Consider the following 22704-nt stretch of genomic DNA (forward strand, 5'->3'; position numbering starts at 1 on the left):
GCCTCTAAGAGCAAATATGTTGTTTGTTTCAATAAATGTTTCGCTGGAAAAGGATTCTGTGGTATTTTCTGCCTTTGTGAATGATAATATCATGTTGTGTATTGAATTTTCGAGCTTAAGGTTGAAATGTGATATGGGAGAAGTTTTTTAGTATTGCTCTGTAAGCAGGAAGGGTTCACAGGCCTGTTGGAAGCGTGCTTGAGTTTCAACAAAATGAGCCCCAAAATCAGTGAAAAATTGTGACGCAGATGAATAATAAAGTAGCTGCTGTTTACAAAATGATGGAATTACCTGGTGATAAATAACGTCGTACGCGTCTTGGTGAGTAAATTTTGACTTTGCATAAACAAGAGTTGGGCGATTGTGATCTTTGTTTTGACTTCGCTCATTTCATTGTCAAACTTTATAACACTTGACAGAAAAAGAAACTTACAAAAACCCGGTATCTTGCCATCATTTGACACAGATACTTCACTATTTGGCAAGTAAACATGCCGCGGTATAAACTTAATCACGGCGCCCGCTGAATTCCGGCGATGTCACTTTCGATTTTGCGATTTATTTGAACGTGGCAAAAATCTCCCAAAATGTTTGTCGATGATCGTAACTTTTTATATTCTATATTCACGGTTCAAAATTAATGTTGTTTTCATGTCGAAAATATTTTATTCTCGATTGACCGTCCTGCAAACTTCCTTCTGCTCTTTCTAAAAACTGTGTATCAATAGTTATTTGCTTTAGCATCAATATTTGTTTTGCATAAAGCAAGCTAACAAAATCTGTACCTTGCTGAGTTCGCATTTGTTAGCGTTAATAGTATTTTCGGTCAGATGCTTCTGTTTTAGGAGGGGTTTATTGTTTTGGTCTCCCATCCTAACACTAACCCCGCCGGACAGGGTTAACTTCACTGAACTTTAGTATTACAAAGCTATCAGATGCTCAGAGGGCACACTTGTGGTGAAAAGAAGTTTATCAACATGTCAGCCCAGACGCCAATGTTTCTCACTTCCCATTTATTTTCTTCAATCCTTCTGGGTTCAGTACTTTGCTAGTAACCACATGTCTTCTCAGGCTATTTACCCAAGACTTCTACTATGGCACTACAATGATAGACAATACCAAAACAATATCGTGCACTGTTAGAGCTACATATTACGCAAGGACAGATCTGTTTCGTCGTACGAACGTGTGAGAACCCGTGAGCCAAAGGGCCTCCGCTGGTATGACTTCTGGGTGACCCCTGGAATGGTCTTAATGACCCCCCAACTTGAACAAAAATTGTCTGGAACAGTGCACGTACCACAGGTAACCCAGTGTACCCTAACGGAGGGTCTAGTTTCAATAGTTCCAGTTCTTATGGGATCGAAATGATAAACAAACAACTGGTATTTACCACTAGCATTCACAACCAACCGCACGTCGTCAAACGGTACGTCGTCAGAAAGGGCTGCTTTTTCCTTTTTTACAGCTACCAACGACGAGTTCCTGCTGCTTCCTACTACTTCGAGACGAATCTCAGCTTTGGTGTTCTGGATATTAACAGCAAGGGTCTCGAGAGATCTCAACTCGTTGCTCTTCGCAAGAGTGTGTGCCCGAAGCTTAAGTTTCCCCGTCTGTCCACATAGAAAAGCGAAAAAGTAATTGTCGTATCTGAGATCAGCTCACTAACACAAGTTTATCAATTTTATCATAACCGGTACCCATACTGAGTTTACTACTGCAAACAACCCGGCGAAAATGTAAACAATTAGCAAAAGTAAGCCCGCGACGTACCTGCAATGGTTTTCCGGCATTTGTGTCACGAAAAGCCTCCAACACAGTTTTTAGTCTCTTTGCCGGAACAATGGTATCTTCATCCATGGCTTTGAGACCTCGTGGATCAGTGCTTTAAAACACTGTTTCCATAAACTGGCAGTTCGTCTTTTTATTTTTACCTCATCGTAAAAACAATTTCCGGGCAATGTCACGTAATCAAGTAGACACACGTGTCCACGCAAATTTGCGCGTCTCCGCGCGGGTTTATGACGTAGGGGTTGGCGCAATTTTTTCTAAAAATTGATTTTTTGGCACAACACATAGGGTTGGGTGGACCCCGCGCTTACGGTCTCCATCCCTGATTATGGCTCCTGCCGTTACATTAATAAAAAGTTACTGCCTTCAACGTTTTTCCAACAAAACGACTGGTTTCACCTGCGCAAAATCATGATCATAAGTTAATATATGTCAAATATTAACAGAACTGTATGAAAGTTTCATTGTATTAAGGTCATGTGAAAAGGCAGATTGAGCGGATCTCGCAGATTATGCAGATTGGATAAGATTTTGTTTCGAGAATATTACTCAGTACTGCATACAAACTATTTAAAGAGGATTGAAATAATCTTTGTTTTTTTACTTCATTCGGGGGTGTTTTGCGGTTGGAAGAATAGGAGGAATCATTTGATGGAGGAGTCAAGCAAATGAGTTTTCACTCCCTGAAACTTTAGAGCAGATAGTGGCAGCGAGGGAAAGCCCTAAACAGATCATTATTAAGCCCTGAGTCAGTACTACTTCGCATGCGTTGCTTTATTCAGTTATACCGTTTTCATGCCAGATAAATAGTCTTCTTCCTTCTAAAGGTCTTTACACCTCTCGAATATTTGTACCAGGTTCGCTTGATTCTAGCTATTTCTTGCATGGCTATTTAGGACGACAGAGATAAAAGACTAACTTTGGGCTACTTGCAAATGGAAGTAAGACCTTGAAATGGTTTTTATATACCGTTAAAATTTTGATATTCACATTTTCGGACCCGGTCTTAAAATCAGGCTTTCAAACAGGTTTTAAAGATAAGAAATCCATGAAACATGAATAAGTCGATTCATTCATCCGCATTTCTTTGATTGTTCTTATCTTGCCGTATCTGATCTGATTGAGCGGACCTTTTTATCAGGTGGGGGGGAGGGAGGGAGGGGTTGCACGTGCACCCGATGCACCCCCCTACGTACGCGTCTGAAATCATAGCACATCATAGCAAAATCCGAATTGCAATTATGAGGCATTGTTACAAACTTCTCTTTCAGGACATGAGAGATCTATTATATTTTGTTATCATCGGTCAACTGCTTGCCAGCTGGCATGTATCTGCCAGGATGATCAGCGCTAAAACTAGAAAGCAGACGCGTGCGCAGACTAGCGACACACATGAGATAGGTGAAGTGTTACTGAGGCTCATTGTGTTTTAGCTACGGCGCACTTACGAGGGCCAACAAGCCCGAAACAGCTGTTAAACGTCTGAAGAGAATGTCTTCGTGAACGTTGTTTGATCTGTCCGAACAGTAGCGTGTTTATGCTTATCACTGTTTGTGTTGATCCAACGTAATGCATAGATCATTACACGGCGAGGTAGTCTTTAGTGTTAAATGTTTATTAAACCTTTCAAGTCACCGGTAAGTTCTGATCTTCAAGTTAACGTGAAAGATAAATTTTAGAATAGAATTAGAGATGGTAAAGGCCAAATGCGACCGCAGTTTGGTATAGAAATGAACAAATCCAGAAAAGTAGCGCCGGTTAATCAGTATTAAGTGTAAATCCCATTTCTTCAAAAGTAGTCCTTCAACCGACAAACTAGAACTGAATAATCGTAGGGGGCCAAGGAAAATTTAGAATTATTTTCACGAGTGATTTCAAAGTCTTGATAAATTTTCGAGACTTTGAAAAAACGAGTGAAAATAAATCTTAATAAGTTACAAGGAACCCATACGATTACTTGTTTATACTTTTGAGGGCCAAATTTTAAACTTCGTAATAATCATAACCAAGCCAACGAACTAGCTAGTAGCATTTTAGGTAGAGTTAACAAGGTCACGGTTTCACTTTTAACCGCATCGCTTTTGATGCGGTTACGTTTTCCGTTTACACGGCACCGGCCGGGTTCGTTATCATGTTGAAAGCGGATTGTTTTGAAAAAACGTTGTCAAAAGTGGAGCTTTTGACAAACAATACGGTTTCGAGTATCGAGTACGGCCGTTGTTGGTTTGGTACCAAAACAACAAGCGAAGATATAAATTGGTGAATCTATAAGCTAGGTCACAGTGCAATGATCGCATGTCATGAAAAGCATATCATGATAACGTCAAATTTTGGAATAAAAATGTTAATGTAGTAGAGAAGAATTATATTAAAGCACAAAAGTATCTTACAATAAAGAGAAAGCTCGCGTTTTATTGGCTAATCGTGTTGGTTACCATGACTACACCTATATCCTCACATGTGAAAGATAAAAATGATATGTTCACTGCGCGCGGTGAAGATATGATTTTTTAGTGAAAGGAGAAATAGTGGTATTTCATAAATATATATATAATAAAATAAAATTCAGCACAAAGTTAAAATTCTCTGGAGCGGACTCAGAGCCACCTTAAAATTGTTCAATTGTGAAGGTGTCTGCATCCGCTCCGCGGCCCACGCTCCTTTAATCCATGCCAACGGAATCCTTTTATCTCAAACATTCAATTTATTGAAACTGGACGCGAAAAGCGAATGTAGAAAGGACTTAGCTCAACAGTGATGAAGACACTGGGACAAATGCCGACACATGCGTTGGATCGGAACTTGGTAAGTCGGATTCATAATTCTTCAAACTAGAGCAGCAACAAACGATGATAAATAACATGTTGGATTACAAGACCACCGTTTTCAGTGTCCACTAACTTCATCATTGAGAAAAGAGGGCTTCCAAGCCAGATTTGGACAACTCGCTGCTTGAAAGTATATGTCTCTAACTGAGACGGGACTCGGAGTTGTTGATGGAAGAGTTATTTGTCAAAGTCCATTTGCTTTTGCAAGCGAAATTAAGGGGTTGATTGAGCAGTTGAGCACTTTAAAGGAAGGAGAGAGGGAGGGGATGTGCTCAGTGATGTTGTGTTGTCGTTTACTCTTCAAACTGTTTGTCATTCATTCAAGTCGACTCACCGAAAATCCGTGCGCAATGTGAACACTGTTATTGCCAATTTTGAAGCTTTCCAATGCAGTAAGTTATAGCCGCCGTTTCAACGACCATGCATGCCCCTCCCCCATAGACTCTCAGAGACGCCACTTGCGGTCTGGACCCTAATGAGCAGAGGAATTGAGCCTCGCCATTTTAGTTAACGATGATGTCGCACTCAATTAGTAGGTAGTAAACTGGCTATCTAGAACAAGGAAGAATTACGTTTTTGCAAACGTTGCCTGTGTAGCACTTAACTGATCAGATTGTAATTTAAAGTGCTAGGTTTCTACCCCATATGAACCATGTGAGCGTTAGCCCTACTAATGGAAATGGGCCCACACAAGGCCAGAGGAAAACTCTGATCAGAGTTTTTCTCTGTCCTTATGTGGGACCATTTCCGTTCCGTTATCATCGGATCATTATCACATCGTTTTTTATAAGTGTCGGGGCCACCCAGTCCTACCAGCAAAATACAGCATCGATTGAAGTTTTTAACTTTCAAAACTTGCCCCCTAAATTGTACAGACACAGAAAGGCTAAGAGAGACAACTTCACTCGTGAACCGCCATGTTTACAACAAAGCATTTTAGGCGTCCCAGTCTCACCTCTGTCTCCAGAAGACAAGACACGTACGGTTCTTACGTTACGTTTATGCATGTAGAATCAATTGAAATGTCAACAAGTTCCTTTAGTGTAAAAACCAGCATCTTTTTGTTTTGCTTTTTTTGGTATGGTACGTATTGGAAAGCCAGAACATTAACGCACGGGCTGACGGAATGTCATATGAGACAAATTCGACGCCTACTCACAGCTCAGGACCGCCCTTGTCAATTTTACGTACTAAGAATTCGATCGCCTAAATATTCAAGACAAAAATCATTTTATGTGTCATGATATAGTAGGCACTGGAGTCGCGGATGGAAAACGTGTACGCACGCGCCCTACTAAAGGTAACATACATGCATGCATAAACTTTCTTTCATTTCGAATTTCAGAATAAGTACAGGCAGGGCTAATATCTTCGAGACATTACATTTACAGCTAAAATACATAGCATCTACAGATACATGACTAAATACACAAAATTTAAGGACATTTTAATTAAAAAGAAAAGCCGCTGTACAAAATGCGGCCTGGGATTCTCTTTTAAAACCGGTACGTAAGAAGAAGAACTAAGACCAGAATTGGTTGTTCTGAGTTTATTGAGGGGCAGAATGGAATTTCCGCGAAGATCATGAGAAGAATTAAGACTGTAGAGAACATGTATTTTTCGTATACAAAAGCAGGAAAATTGTGAAAAGACAGACTTCTATACAGTAATATGTGGAAACTTTGAATGCGCTTATAGGCATAGTGATTAAGGCATAGTGATGTAGACTTTGACTTTGGTGGTAAGAGGGCAGGTAACCTGCAAATATAAATCTAAATATTATACCATTTCCTTGACAAGAAATCACAAAAGGCCAGTTTTTTGCTACGAGGATAACAGCGGAAAGAGCACTACTTTGTCGCGAATTTTCCATGATAAAAGCTTGTTCAGAAATAAAAGTCTAAGTTAACAACACACAACAGGGCTCCTCTTTCGTATCTGGCTAGAAAGTTTCTTCTCGCTTTTTCCTCCGGCCGCGCTTCAGCCATTTGATGAGGACCAGTCTCGTGCTTCTCAAGTTGCCTTGTTCATGCCCAAAAAGAATTCTGGGTAATTCTGCCATTCCATGACAAGGGAAGACCCCCGATTCTCATTTCATAGATGATATATCTATTTATTAAAAACTGGATCATTGGATAATGCAATTGGAGAGTTTTGATTAGCTAAGCCATCATGGGTTATCAGCCATTATACCATGATCTAAAAACACGGCAAGCATATGCGTGATTTTTTGGGCCTTTTTATTTTTATTGTAGTCTAGTTTTCTATATTTTGGGGGCGTTTTCAATAAAACAATTATTCCACTTGCGCTTGTTGGATATGAGATGATTATAGCCAACGAGGCGCGTAGCGCCGAGTTGGCTATCTATCCTCTCATAACCAACGCACGCTCGTGAAATAATTGTTAAGTATGCGCGTGCATGGTACTGTAAGAAGCCAATTACCCTGATAGCTCATAGCCCATAAGTGTGGTGTGAATCGTGCGAGGAGCACTATATACAGCCACGTTGATTCCCGCAAATATATAGTGCTGGCTGTCCTAAAAATAGGGGCCGCATTTCATCGCAGATCGAGACTTCTGAATTATGGACTGCTGGTATTGTAGAGTTGCTTGTGGCAATAATAACTTCAGGGATCAATCACCATGCAGCACAAATCTCTCCCATGACTTCGATATCGACCATTGCCGTTATTTGTTTATTGAAAATTTCTCGCTAGTTCCAGGCTATATTATGAATTCCTCAGAAAAAAAGGAAGAATGCGCCTTTTTGTCGCACAGCGACGCTCATCACTTTAGGGTTGACGGATCGGTGACCGTTGGCGTTCACGCCTTTGTAATCTGAACTGGTCGAGGAGGCGTGGAAGTGTGGCGATCTCGTAACACACCACTGTTACATTGCACACAAATCGACCATGTTTTTTTTTTTTGTTTCTTTCTTCCCATACACCTCCTTGCCTACTACATGATACAGATGCACGAAATGTCTCTAGGTCATTAAGTCATGTATTACACAGCAAAACCTGGTTTTAAAAGGTTACGGAGAAGAAGTCTCGGGTTTCTTGTCTCTTCTTAACCTTATAATCACTCGAAGATGGTAGACACTCATGCCTCATGAGGAAACTTCTAGTAATAAACTTCTTGAGTAGAACAGCCTTTAATAAGAATCAAAGGCGAGATATTTGTCGCTGAGCGTGGATTTACGGTAAACCCACCAATATATATTAATCCCAGGGGGGTTGGCGGGTCGGTGAAGCCGGTACCTTGTTAACACGCGGGTTGGTCGGACGGGAAGGGTAGGTGAGAGCACCTTGTTCAGTTGACGGGTCGGTGAGGGGACCCTAGCTATTGAGATTAGTCTCTCTAAACATGAACATAAATAGGTGAAAGAGCAAAACGTAAGGAATGTTTAGGATAAATAGATCATGCCAAACCAAAACTGATGATTCTTTTGAAATTGCTTTATTTACCCGACACCTTACAGAAAATGAAAGTTTCAATTGCAAACTAATTTTTCTAGGTTCTGAACTGAATCACATTATCTCTTATCAATCACATAACAGGTTGTCTCTCCGATGACTTGACTTCAGTATCTACCGTTGTCAGTATTTGTTTATTGAGATTTGCACGCTAGTTCCCGGCTATATTATGAAACCCTTAGAAAAATGAAGTAGGCGTCACTTTAGCGCAATCCAACGCTCATCAGCCTGAGGCTGACGTTTTGAGGGGGGTGACCGTTGACGTTGAAGGCCACGCCTTTGTAACCTGAATTGGTGGAGGCAGTGCGGAAGTACGGCGATGACGTATCACCACACCAATAGTTACAATGCTTAGAACAATTACCAGTAAAACCAGACACAAAGAAGCCAGTGTAGAAAGAATGGTCGCAGATCAACAGCTGGTAGGAGTAGGCAGTAGAGGCTCCTACGGCATCCCACAATCCTAAAGCACTTCCATTCTTACCATACTGAGCTGCGGCTTTAACTGAGAGGTTGGATTTTCGCTTGAAATAAGCTTTAATTCCAGTCTGGTGGTCGACGAACATGATTTCTGTAAACTAATTAACAACGAAAAAAAAAGTTATTTGGATTGCGGTTTGTCAGAGTTACTCTTACTTTGTCAACTGAAGATCAAAATATAGGTTTTAACTCGGAAATTTGTGATTTTTCCAAGGTTGCAAGATTTTTACGCATTAGAAAGGTTTCATTTCTTTCTTTTATAAGTCATATGCATGTCCTTTATATTGTTTGTTTGTTTGTTTGTTTGGCTGTTGTGCTCTTGGATTTATCGATTTTATTAGCAATTTTTTTTGAAAATGATATTATTAATGAAGTCGGTAGAAGGTAGAGGTTTCTGACTGTTCTTTACCAGACAGGGAAACCTGTCTACGATTTGAAAATAGAAGTTCTGAATGGTCTTCATGTGAGGTCGACAAGTTGCGTCAGTGTTTATTATGTTGAAAATTGGGAGTTATTTAGCCTCGAAAAAAGTATAAACTACGTGTGCTCTTATTGGTTTATTACGACATTTGATCTAGCAACATACCGGAATGTTGTTGCAGTCAGTCCTGTAGCCATCACTTCCATAAGGAGTCTTAGCATTGTATGTGACTTCCATGCGGGGTTTGGCGTAATCATCGGTTGTGTAACACATGGTCCATCCTCCATTGTATGACGTCATATCACAGTATGCTTGGAATGCGTTTGAGGGGCTTCCTCCATCCGGGTTCAACAAATATATGCCATCGCCGCGCGAAAGTCCTCTTGTCTTGATATCCAAGCAATCCTTGCCTAGAAGATGCAAGAAACACCGTAAGAGGTTCGATTTAAGTTTGATCCATTGGGTACGATGAAAGGTGGCCAATTTCATGACATAAATTAAAGGAGCTACGAAACGGGAATTTCTCAGGGGCGAGAGCTCACACATTTAGTCCATAAGATTTATAGACAAAATCAATCACTTGAAAATCACTTGCTGCAATTAAAGAAAGAAACTGGTTTACGTACACTGACCATGACTTGATCCACGCATAAGAGAATTTAAGGCAGGCTTTGGTAGATTGGCTGGATTGGATTATTACAGGGTGTTAGCTTAGTAAATCTCGAAAAGCAGAGATTTAGCGTAATAACAAACAACAGTTTGAATGAACCAGGTTTTTGTTCTTTGCTTTGATAATTTGTTCCATTCCCCTCTCCCTTTTTAATTCAACTATTCCATCTGTCTTTGTCACGATTTTTTTTTTCTTTTTTTCTCTTCTCCTACTATTATGGAACCTTTCTCTGTACCACATATTTACTGGGTTGCCAGTATGGCAAACCCAGTCGAGGTCTGCGTTTATTTTGTTTTATTTATTTATTATTTTTTTTTTTTTAGTTTTTTTTTCCGTGTCGGTAAAAGTCTTGCCTGTCACTTCCCTGGTAAGTGGTGTCTTTGTGCATAGAGCCTTCTGCGCGTATTTTCTTAGGATCGAGAGGATAGTGGAACTGCGTAGATTTCTCTGGTGGACACAGTAGAATCATTAAATTAGCCTACAAAGTATACCCTTATGGAGCTCAATGATGGAAAGTCAGTTGGATAAAATAGGCAGTCGGTGAAAAACCAACATCTGGAATCTCAAAAGCGACGAGTAATGGACTTCGACAACAATTTATCCCCCGTCGAGCCGAAATGAAAGTGAGCTGTATTTACCTGAAGTACAGATTGAGTTTCTTGTCTTCACGCACGCAATGAAATAGGAAAAGGTTTTCGCCTCTAAGAGCAAATATGTTGTTTGTTTCAATAATTTTTTTTGCTGAAAAAGGATTCTGTGGTATTTTCTGCCTTTGTGAATTATAATATCACGTTGTGTATTGAATTTTCGAGCTTAAAGAATCTCACCCACCCAGTTTGCATTGCGCGCTCACGCTCAACTTACCCTCTTCATTCGCCATTTTCAGGGCCCCCGAAAATCCAAGTTTTATCACCTTGATATCCCCTCCTTTATTTCGACAATTTATAGGCGTTATTTAGCTCCTGTTTCCTCTGGAATTATTTTTATAGTTTCTGAACTATCTTTGTGATTCGCATTCGTGGAAGAAAATTCTTTCCAAGGGCACTGTGTAGTTGGTTTTCTGTCGCGGTTCGTAGAAACGGCGGCCAATATGGCGGACGGCCGTCCTGCTAGGGGCCGTCCAAGAAGGCCAGAAGGCATCAAACCCTTAAAACTCAGGGAATCCACATACAATCTGTGGATTGAACGGAAGGAGGCCCTTAGGCTACACGGAATCACGAATAATGATTTTGCGGAGATCCTTCTTCACCAGCAACTTACACAAGAGCGTGATCGATCTCCTCACGCTCATCGAGAGAATACTTCACCTCAAGTGCATCAAGGTAAAAGTTTGAATAATTTCTTAAAAAAGCTCTCTTTTTATGCCATCATAGCAGTTGTAGTATTTCGCCATTTTTTTATACATTGCGCGTCCTTTTGTATTTTTTGGTAGAAAGAAGGCAGCTATTCCTTCAGTCGACCCCGATGGGTAAAGAAATCAGGACTGAGAATATCACAATTTCCCCTTTATCCTTTGCTGGTGCTGCAGAAAACTCAAGTTTGAGCAAGTGAGTACTTTTAATTTAGCGTAGAATCTACAATCGGTGTGTTGTGTAAAAAGGATAGGTTTGGAAACCTTGTACTAATATCATACAACAATAATGAGTTTCTTCATGGCTTCAGTCGTAGCTCGTGGAGATGATGCGCAGTTACTTTAAGGCCGGGACACATTAGGTGATAAGTCGCTGCGACACGTTGCGGGGACTAGTCGTCGCAACAATTCCCCTTGTGTGACACGGTTAATTTCATGAAAATCATTGTCGCTGCGGCAGAATTTTGTCGCTGCGATCAGTCGCACGAATTCAAACCAGTTTGAATTCGTGCGACTTATCGCAGCGACAAAATTAGCGAAAACAGCGTTGTCGCATCGTGTGTACACTTGTGGTCTGTCTTCTGTGATGTATCATGGTAGGGAGGGTAAATGCTCGGAGAAATTAGCTACAAGCTACTCTACAAATCCGATATATGCTGATATGATTCTGGCAACAAGTGGCTGCGACAAAATGTAAATGAACCAACGGGAGAACGTCATATGGTCTGCCATATTGATATAGAAAACTACTTCACATTCCCTCATACGAGACCATTATGTGTGCACCAAAAAGGCGTCCTGTTGCAGCGACTTGTTTTGCAAGTAGTACACACGGAGCGACTTGTCGCAGAGACATGTTGCTGCGACTTGTCGCCTAGTGTGTCCCGGCCTTTATTAAGAAGACACCTAATTGGTTCTCATTGGCTGTGCGACCATGGGGACGAGAGCTAGTCTCGTTCCCACATCTCCCACAGTCATTTCCAATGACAGAGTGGGGTCTGGGTACGAGATTAGACGAGACCAAAATAACTTTTACAGCATGGCGCGAAGCTTAAAACAGATTGGAAAAAAAGAATCATGGAGCATGGGGATGTGTTTTCTCTCCTCATCATCTCTTGCTCCTTCCGGTCCGGTTTGCATGAGGGCCGATCAGTTTAATTCTAAGGTTAATCATTACGTAATGGGTGAATTCATAGTACCTTATTACACGAAATTTTCGGGACATGTCTATATCGCGATTTTGATCCGCGCATATTTCACAACAATTAAATTTCACGGTTTTGTAAAAAGTATATATTTTCAATCACTTTAATTTCGTGTTTTTGAGTAGCACACAATTTAAATTTCATTGGCAATAATGCACTGACGGTAATACTTCCCTTCCAGTTAACACATCTTATTTCCACCCTCTCCCATCCTTTCAAGACATAAATCTCCTTCCCCCCACCCCCCCCCCCCATCCCCCCTCCTCCCTGTGCACTGCTAAAAAAAGTTGCATGTATTTGTTACAGTTAAATTTAAATTCAGGTTAATTTTAATTTCAACCTAGGTCCATTAAATTTCAAACTAGCTTAAAATTGAAGGTAGGAAACATTTGCAAGGAACATTGTAAAGGGAGGGTGGGGTACGATAGAAGTACTGGAGAGGATCAGGGAGGAATAGTTGAGTAGAAGGGAAAAAAAGATGTCTTGTTGTTTTTTAGACTCCCTAAAAAATCCAAGCCCCTGTTTTTTAACTACACCCCCACAAAAAGAAAAATCCATTTTTAGACAGCTGATTAAAACTGAAACCACAGTAGTTACAAAAATTTAAACTGCTTTGAAAAAAAAAATAGTTAAAAAAAATTCAAACCAAAAAAAAAAATTAAACCACAACATATCCACTTGTCTACTACAACTTTAACTTCTGTAGCCTCACATGCACAGGAAAAGGCTTCTTCTACTACTCGTCTTTTTTTTCTTTTACGACTTCTTACTTACAGGACACAATTCCACAACAACCACTACTACCGTTTGAACTAAGGCGGTTAATACAGTTTTTCGTTATTTTTTTTTCTAGAAGTTTCTAAATCAACTCAATTTTTTGTACATTACAACATATCTATTTTTGGTATCGCTGACTAATGTTGACTGACCAGTATAACTCTAAAAAGTTCTGGCATGTAGAATAAGATTAGCATACTCCGGAAAATTCTGCCAAGTTTCTAACTCCATGACACCAATGTAAAGTTTTGCCGAATAACAACGTTGAACAGCATTTTGCAGAAGAGAAATGAACTCCTTGGTTAATTGTAATCTGGGGTTATAGCGTTAATCGGCTTTTGAACAACCGAGCCAAGGTTTTTGCGAACCTCGTCTCCAGGACCTTCCCCTTCCTCTTTCTATAGTTTCAGGCGGCAAGTTACGTTTGGTCTCGGAACTTAGTGGGTCAGCTAATCAGTTTGTTCCGAAATTCAAGTTAAAATATCATGGTTTTCCTCCGGCCTCCCCTTGCTGCATGCTGCAATGTGTCAAGAATTTTTTTGTTATTTTTTCGTTTGATTTAGAGTCTGGTTATCATCGTGTGGACATTAATAGTAATTTTCTGAAATATCTGGGTGTTTCATGGAGATTCTCGGGAGTCGTTAGGTATTTTGTTTTCAGAGTTTTGCCTTTTGGTTTATGATCGGCTTCCTATCTACTCACTAGAATGTTTAGTCCATTCGTTGCAAGTTGGAGATCACTCGGTGTTTTTGCTATTTGGTATATTGACGGTAGCATTTTTGCTCGCAGATCTCTTACCGATGCGACATCTGCTTCTTCATTGGTCAGGTCTCACCTTCAGAATTCTGGTTGGAAGTACAAGTCCTGTTGGGAACCCCGTCAGATTGGCGAGAGAAAAAGATTGTGAAGTTGAAGTCTGTTTTGACCAGGCTAAAAATGATTTTCCTAACCTTCGAGTTAGAGACGTAGCTAGTCAGATTCTGGGTTCGTCATTTCCCTCACTGTTGCTTTGGCCCAATTGCCCGCTTGATCACAAGACAAATGTACTTTTTCCTTCAACTAAGGCGTTCGTGGAATGACGCGCTTTCTACTCCCGGAGGCGTTTTACAAGAATTGAAATCCTGCGTAGGGCATGTAGATGCATTTAACGGTAACCCGATTAATACACGTCTCGTGTAATGCAATTTTGACTTTTGACGCTAGTCTGTCGGGTTATGGTGCTCATGTTCCTTGCTGTAACGAGATTAAATTTTGTTCTGTAATCTGGAATGATTATGAACGTGTCATGAGTTCTTCGTATCGGGAGTATCTTTTCAGACTTTTCCGACCCAATGGATCCCGAGGTAAGACAATGAGTAGGCCGATTATTTGAGTCGTACCCTTGATCCCCACGATGGGATGTTAAATCATAAAATTGTTAAGTATAAAATAAGTCTGAACCTTTCGATGAGGACAGAATGGCTTGTCATTATAATTCACATTTGTCCAGGTTCAACTGGAAATTTTGGTGTCCAGGTTCCGGGGCTGCTGATTGTTGTGAAGTATTTTTAAATACCATCATGGAAACTTGTAAAGCAAACATCTGTTTACTGGTTTTGATGGAGTCAACGCCGTTAACAACAGTTTTAGATGTGAACAACCATTCTAACCACAAGGTTGGGTCACGGAATTTGGACTTTAGACTTTGGACTTCGGAATTGAACTGGATACTGACAAAGCTATTGTAGCAATAAAAAGAATCACTAAAATACTGTGAATTTGAAAGGAAATCGGCTAAAATTCCCTCAAGCAAAGTGTAGACTACCCGTAGCCTCTTGTGCCAAGCAATACAACATGGCGACGACCACAAGATCGACGTGTGCCAAAACATCACGTGACTAATGGGCAAGCAAGGCGTGCCAAACAAAACTGTCTGCATCAGTCGCGATTCTACCCTCAATCATTAGACTGGACTTTACCTGAGCAGTTTCTTCCGTCTCCTGCATATCCTTTTTTGCAAGTGCAATTGTAAGATCCTATGATATTTTTACAGGTGGCATTCACGTGACAGTTGTTTTCAGATGAACACTCGTCAATGTCTGGAACCAAATGAACAAAACAAAGGGAACTCGAGGACTGCACTTTTAAACAAGTCACGTCAACAAGGTCGGTGTATGCGAAAACATCACGTGACTAACGGGCATGCAAGGCCTGCAAAACAAAACTGTAAGCATCAGTCGCGTTAATACCTTCGTTACACCTTTTTGACTTTACCTGAGCAGTTTCTTCCGTCTCCTTCATATCCTTCTTTGCAAGTGCAATTGTAAGATCCTTTGGTATTCGCACATGTGGCATTCACGTGACATTCGTTTTCAGACGAACACTCGTTGATGTCTGGAACCAAATGAAAATTTAAAAACGAACTTGAGGACTTCAATTTCAAACAAAGCAACATGGCGACGACAACAAGGTCTTTGTGTGCGAAAACATCACGTGACTAACGGCATGCAAGGCGTGCAAAACAAAACTGTAAGCATCAGTCGCGTTAATACCTTCGTTACACCTTTTTGACTTTACCTGAGCAGTTTCTTCCGTCTCCTTCATATCCTTCTTTGCAAGTGCAATTGTAAGATCCTTTGGAATTCGCACATGTGGCATTCACGTGACACTCGTTTTCAGACGAACACTCGTTGATGTCTGCAACCAAATGGAAATTTAAAAACGAACTTGAGGACTTTAATTTCAAACAAAGCAACATGGCGACGACAACAAGGTCTGTGTGTGCGAAAACATCACTTGACTAACGTTCACTCAAGGAGTGCAAAAGAAACCTGTCAGCATCCGTCGTGATAATTCCTTTATTAGACTGGACTTTACCTGGGCAACCTCCTCCGTCTCCTCCATATCCTTTTTTGCAAGTGCAATTGTAAGATCCTATGATATTGGTACAGGTGGCATTCACGAGACAGTTGTTTTCGGATGAACACTCGTCAATGTCTGGAACCAAATGAACATAACAACGGGAACTCGAGGACTACTCTTTCAAACAAAGCACGACAACAAGGTGGGTAAGTGCTAAAACAGCACGTGAGTGACGGATACAAAAGGCGTGCAAAACAAAACTGTAAGCAACAGTCGCGATAATACTTTCGTTACACCTTTTTGACTTTACCTGAGCAGTTTCTTCCGTCTCCGGTAAATCCTTTTTTGCAAGTGCATTTGTAAGATCCTTTGGTATTCCTACATTTGGCATTCACGTGACACTCGTTTTCAGACGAACACTCGTCAACGTCTGGAACAAGTTAAACATCGGGAAAAATCAATAGTTAGTTATTCAAGCTCTTTCAGTGAGATTGCGTCTTTTATAGTTCCGGTCTCGATCTTGAAATAAATGATGATGGAGATGGAATTAGATTAAATTATCTATTCTTAGTTTACATCCGCGTGATGAGACGGCCAAGCTGGTGTACAAAACAATAGAAAATGACCTCAAAAATCTTGCATTTTACTGAATTGTTCTGTACACCAACATGGCCGCCGTGACACCAGATGTAAATCGTCAATTAACATAATAATATCCGGGAACTTTTATTTGCGAATCAATAATTATACACAGGCAACCCAACAATTGAGATCACTCATTAACTTTGTTGCTTTGACGAATCCTATATCGATCGTATTTCTGAAAGAAGCTCCAAATTGTCTGCAAGTTCAAATAGATTAAATTTGCCTGATAGAGACGTTTTCAACTAACATCCCTTTGTTTTGGACCAGGTGGTCCCAAATGTGTATGTTTTGGATAAGATAAAGTGAACGATTCAAAGACAATTACAGGCTAGATACCAGGCTATTAAACTTTAAACTGGCACGCCGTTCGATTCTTTGGCATCCATTAAGTTACTCTCGGAGCCACGAGGCTGAAACCAATTAACAGAACATTTCGTAAGGCTCAAATTTTTAGATGGGATCTTAACCTTTTGGGTGAATTTATACTAGAGATGCAATATTCCTAGAAATGGGTCATCCGTCTGCGACGAACTTGGGCAAAATAAGATACTTTGTCTGATAATTTGTAAATATATATATATAAACGGCCGAATTTATACTAGAGAAGAATAACTCGTTTAGGATGATTTCGTCTGCAATTCGTCTAGATATATACATCTGGTGTTTATTGTGTCCAGAATTGACTCTTATTAGACGCACGCTCAATTTTAACGTCCAACATGAAGTTTCCCTTTACAGTAAGGACACTTCAACCATGAACACTTGACATTTTTGTCTAAATTTTTTTTTTCAACGACTAAGAAATAAAGCCTCTTCTTATGATGTATAGTGTTACATGTTTAACATTTTGTAAGTGTAAAAACATTAAATACTCTTGTCAAAAGGACGAGACCACATTCTATAGTCACTAAAAAAATGTACAAACAAATATCAAGTGTTCATGGTTCGAGTGTCCTCACTGTAAGGCTAAGCATTTGCTACCTATTTTCAACAGCAAGGTAAGTGAAAAAGTTAGCGTTAGCGTTATTTTTAGCTTTGGGTAAATGCAGCAGTTAATCTTTACTTTTTATTGAGCAGCATTTGGGAGATACTTTGTGACGTTCATTGTCTTATTCCGAGACACGAGTGATGTTGAAGTTGGCGAGAAGTGCAAGGGGATACTTCGTGACGCTTATTGAAATCGTCGTGCATCTAATTAGGGTCAATCCGGGAGATATGTGAGCATCACAGCTTGTGCTGTGCTTGAGTGGCGTCCCGTTTTCACAAAACGCAAGCGAACGCAATCATAACCCAAGCACAAAGAAGTGGATAAATTTTGATACTTGCGCTTGTACTTATGCTTGCGCCAGGCCCGTTTTTATGGTGAATTAAACACGGTTGTGCTTGCGTCGCTAGTGAAAATCAGGCTTTAGAGAACCTCATTCCCAGGACCTTCTCATTCCCAGTCCTGGGAACGAAATTGCGTATTTGCGTATTTTTTGCGTGGAGGGTGGGTTAGGCGCACTTTGTAAAAAAAATTATCATTATCCGTACCTTCGTTGCAGAGGTCACCATTAAATCCATGAGGACATAAACAGCGATATCTTTTCTGTGTAAAACCGGATTGACATGTTCCACCGTTTTTACACCGAGATTTACCACAGGCGTTCTGAACAAGAAAAAGAAAATATATATCACTGTCATTTGTATGGTGAAGTGTAAAAGTAACGGTAATTAATAGATCATAGGTGAGAACCAATCAAAATGCCCGCCTTATTGAGCATATGTATAACAAGTATATTAGCTTCAGTTGTATATATATTGTTTACGTCATAGAAAGTGCTTTGTACGGGGTTTTATTCACGAGTTGTTTGTGTCAAAAACCCGAACAAGCGAGGAAGGAGCGAGTGAGGGTTTTTGACACCAACAACGAGGGAATAAAACCCCGTACAAAGCACTTTCTATGCCGTGAACTGTTTATTACACATAAGACGAGAATTTTTATTAAAATAGTTTTCTGAACGCAAATTAGAAACAAAAACTCACTAACAATAGAACCAAATGCAAATTTAATTTAATTCAACAACAAAGTACGATTTGCATGAGATGCACGAGTGATTGGCATGGAAACGCCTTTACCCTATCGTTGATTGGTTATACTTCCACATGTGAAATAGCTGTGCGCTATTCTGATTGGCTGTATAAGCCTTTTCCACATGTGAAAACAAAGCGTATAGATTTGTTCTAATGAGCTTTATGGAATGAAATTCTCATGTTATGTGTAATAAAAGAGAAAATTGCTTAAATTGTCAAGATAAGTGCGACAACCACTTCTTCCTTCTTCTCCCTTCTTCTCTCTGTCATCTATAACGGGCACCTCCAATACATTGATGCACTTATTTCATAAATGCAAACATTAACCCAAATGCCAATGCAGGTATCACACATAATTAAGGCCAAAAGCAAACAAAGGTAAATTAACAACTATTTACTGAAGGGGTACCCTGGTCCCAGAGGCTTTTCTTGCGCCGTGAGAGAGTCGCGAAGCGGCGAGTAAGAGACTCGCGACTCGTCTTTGCTACTTCGCGGCTTTCTCAAAGCTCAAGAAAAACCTCTGGGACCAGGGTACCGAATTGGGAGTGGCTACTGGTGGATATTTACCAAGCTGCGAAGCTTTACCACCAGCCACAGACACAGAACCAAAAAGAGGTAAATATCCAACACTAGCTAGCCAGCGACATCTGCACATAGCTCATGCAGTTATTCCTGCAACGATTATAATATTTTCCGACCGCAAATCCCGCGCGGTTTGGTCGGAGGTGAATAGCAAAGGATATTCGGAGTTTGAGGAGCCAATCACAGCGCGCCTTCAACGCTTTCCACAGTTTAAGCAAATACTAAAAACAGATATTCCATGTTAACACGGCTGTATTTGTGTCACATGAGTGAATTAAACTGAATGTCTCACCTCCGTTCCTCGATAAATGTAATCTTCGTCGTTGATCAAATCTTTACCGTGTTCAGCGTGAGTAGAATTGTTCAGCTCACATCTATGTTTTCCATCTGGGTTCGCTTTAGTCTCGAAGTTGACGCTGACGCAGTCATGTTCTTGGTAACAAATCCATTCGCATTCATGCATATTGTGTACTTCATAACTCTTTATTGTATGATTCTTTAAACGTCCGTTTGCAACGGAAAGAGAAGGCTGAAACATGAGCGCACGACAAGAGCCTGCACAAAAAGAATCGTTAATGAATCTTTTGCTTTGATGTCGCAACGTTTGGGGAGGCGTAATACGAGCGAGGTAGGTATTGTGGGATTTTTTTAATGTAAGAAAAATGGAAAACGCACGTTTTACCATGATTGCAGAAGTCATTAGAGAGATTCTCGCGTTCTGATTTTTCGAGGTTGGTGTCATATGTCGTAGGTTTTAATCACCCCGCAGAGGGTGATTATAGCAACACCGCTAAATATCAAAATGGCTGCCCCTTCGTTTTGTCTACTTTACTAAAAAGTTTTGCCTTGAACGTGAATCGAACTGCTAAACTCTGCTAAACTGGTACGCTGCTTCATCGATTCAGCTATCAAACCAACTGACAGCTATTTGGGTACGTAATAAACCCCGTAGCGGATGCCATAAAGATACTAAATATAAGGAAGACATATATTTGAACTGCCACCAACTGCCCCGAGATCTTTGTTAAGATTTGGATCATTACAGTTATGAAAACTACTTAAAGCAGGTTCTCATCATCAAGGGGAGCCGTTATCTCTGATTATTCCTTCAGTCAACCCTTTCCCGAGTAAATTTGTTTTTAAAAACCACATTTATTGTACATTCAACAGAATCACGCGTTTCTGATCGGTCAATGCCGAATGCATGAATAAGTTGTAGAGTACGGATTGCTATGGAAACACCGCGATGAAGTAATTTTTGTCGAGATTTTAAAAACTCAAAAAAACGTATGAATTTGATCCTCCATTTTGTGATTTATGGTTACTGACCTATAGCCTTCGTCACAGACGCATTAAATCCCGAAAAATACTTACACACATCACGTCCCATTTGCAAAAAAAAAAAAAAAAATTGCAAAGCTTCGAACCCGAGGTATAGTACTGTGGATTTTTTTTAACTCGAAATTTTAATTCTAATCTCCAAAGAAAACACTTGTCTTTACTTGTTTTAGACATATAAATCACTTTTTTAAAGTTAAAGATGGACCACATAATATGGATGAAAATGTCGCCATTTTTTACTCAGAATCAAATGGAACAGAAAATTTAATTCTGTTAATAACCTCCCCAGGCATTCTTTCTTCCGTTATATCGAAGTTACCAGAGGTTTTCTGTGCCACTTTATTGTGGTGACGAACTGGAGTTGCTGGCAAGTCTTTGTAAAAAGTCCATGCCTCTCGTTTCCAGCGGATATGGGAGGATGTCATTTCACCGAGCGGAAAAGAGAAACTTTAATGTTAAGAGATCGAAACGTTCTTGCTGCAATTTTTGCCCTTATGGATTACGCCCGAGAACTTATGACACGATTGTTTTAATTTTCATACTCGCGGTCACAGGAAGTTTATCAACTTAGACAAGATGGGATCTTTTAAGAATTCAGTTCCCTGAAGTTTATTTTGAGCAACCAACATACGTTACTTTACATAAATAGAGAGGGTCGATTTTGGTGGAGCAAACACCATTAGAGACCCCTTAGGCAACGAATTTTTCGGGCAGTACCGCTAACCGCAAGCCTCGGGAAATAACGTGATCTTGTCCTGGCCTCTGCCGTTCGAGTTTTAACTTCAAGACACCGTTCTTGCGGTAACTGATTTACGGCAGGGTTTTACAGCCAGAGATTAATCAGACTTCGCGTTTGACCATATCAGTTATGTTGTTACATGTGTTTGCTATCTATTGGGTTAAATTTTGAAGACCAAATATGAGTTTTCGGAGAATTTGAGCTGTTTGATTTGAAAGCAGTTGTAGCAAGAAAACTCCAAGATGGCGGCGCCGATGTGCATAACAGGAACGGCTTGCTGAAGTTCAAAATCAAGCTAACTTCTAACGGCAAACGACTAACCGCAAACCGCGGTTTACGGTTTGCAGTATGTCCCCGAAAAATTCGGTGATGGAGGTGTCTAATTAGGTTCCGGCAAACCCGTAGGCATGCAGGCTCCAAAAAATAAAGCAGCCGTAGCCAAGGGTGTGTTCGATTGATCCTATTCCGGAATAAGAATACGTGGAGCGATGATTTAAAACAGTATGTCTGGCGTTTTGAAGCAACAAGGATTATAAAGGAATGTTAAAAATATCATTTTAGCAGGTGTTTGACAATTTTAATGCGAATCTCCGTAAAAGCGAAGGATTTCTAACTTCTATTCCAAGTATTCCCCTTCCGGAATACGGTCAATCGAACGCACTCTTGATTTAACTCTCGGTCCAACTATTTCAAGAGTTTAAATCTAGTAATGACGAACCTTCAATAATTAAAATTCAGTCGAATTTGAGCTTAATTAACCGGCACAGTGAACCTTGATACGAGTGCTGCCACAGGGCGTCAAGTTCTTATTTCTCCTACCTTTTTCTCTTTTTTGGCCTGCTTCCAATTTTCTCCTATTTTTTCAAGAAATTCCTAATTTTTCCCTTTTTTGGAGGATTTTACCTAGTGCAGGGGAACATTTTGAAATGTTGTAGATAAAAATTTCAATAAAATTGGTAAATTCTTCAAAACAACAACAACAACAACAAAAAAAAACACGGAGAATTTTAAGTCGTGTTTGAATAATAACCTTTTGAAACTTGTGTCCACACTTTTTCGATGTTTTTGGTAGCATGCAAATAAGTCTGGGAGGTCATTTGCAAGCTTGTGCAGCTGCTATGTGGAATTAAGGAAGCTAGTAATTCAATCTGAATTCATCCCTTTTGTTTTTGAGCAATACTGAGTTGTGGTATGCCATCTCTTTAGAGACAGTTGTATCTTTGTCTTTATAGCAATGTTTTATTCGAAAAAAGTTCAAATATTTTTCAGCCTTATACGTTTTCTGATAGCTGTTAGAGTGGTAACCATTACAACCAAACTCTTGTTTACACAAGGTATAATTGTTCGGATATACTTAACGTGTTCCCCTTATGACCAAAAGGGACAAGACGTAGCTTTGAATAAACTTTTGAACATAAGAAAATTTAATTCAGCTTCTAAAGTGAATCCAATGAACTACTTAGAGAAAATAGGACAAAAGAGG

At 40.0% G+C, this 22704-nt stretch overlaps 2 protein-coding genes across 7 annotated transcripts in view; both read right to left on the reverse strand.

Moving 5' to 3' along the window:
- LOC138031356 (uncharacterized) overlaps window positions 1-1860 on the reverse strand; it is a 44657-nt gene extending 42797 nt beyond the window's left edge. Inside the window, exons 1-2 of the mRNA XM_068879062.1 lie at window positions 1774-1860; window positions 1394-1613 (exon numbers count right to left, since the gene is read on the reverse strand). Of these exons, the coding sequence (XP_068735163.1) occupies window positions 1394-1613; window positions 1774-1860 (307 nt within the window). The remainder of the gene's footprint in view (window positions 1-1393; window positions 1614-1773) is intronic.
- Window positions 1861-8066: 6206 nt separating this feature from the next.
- The window catches only part of LOC138033073 (fibrillin-2-like), a 172295-nt gene continuing 157657 nt past the window's right edge, over window positions 8067-22704 (reverse strand). For 2 of the 6 annotated variants that reach the window (XM_068880824.1, XM_068880820.1), the window contains 8 exons: window positions 19434-19696; window positions 18020-18134; window positions 16152-16271; window positions 15857-15976; window positions 15557-15676; window positions 14959-15078; window positions 9163-9407; window positions 8067-8674 (listed from right to left, as the gene is read on the reverse strand). In XM_068880824.1, coding sequence (XP_068736925.1) covers window positions 8300-8674; window positions 9163-9407; window positions 14959-15078; window positions 15557-15676; window positions 15857-15976; window positions 16152-16271; window positions 18020-18134; window positions 19434-19696 — 1478 coding nt within the window. In that variant the 3' untranslated portion in view covers window positions 8067-8299. Of the gene's footprint in view, window positions 8675-9162; window positions 9408-14958; window positions 15079-15253; window positions 15374-15556; window positions 15677-15856; window positions 15977-16151; window positions 16272-18019; window positions 18135-19433; window positions 19697-22704 lie in introns of all 6 variants that reach the window. The other 4 variants (XM_068880819.1, XM_068880821.1, XM_068880822.1 and 1 more) reach the window with 4 other exon arrangements.

This window comes from Montipora capricornis, chromosome 14 (assembly GCF_036669925.1).
Source record: "Montipora capricornis isolate CH-2021 chromosome 14, ASM3666992v2, whole genome shotgun sequence".
In the NCBI taxonomy this organism is placed as follows: Eukaryota; Metazoa; Cnidaria; class Anthozoa; order Scleractinia; family Acroporidae; genus Montipora; species Montipora capricornis.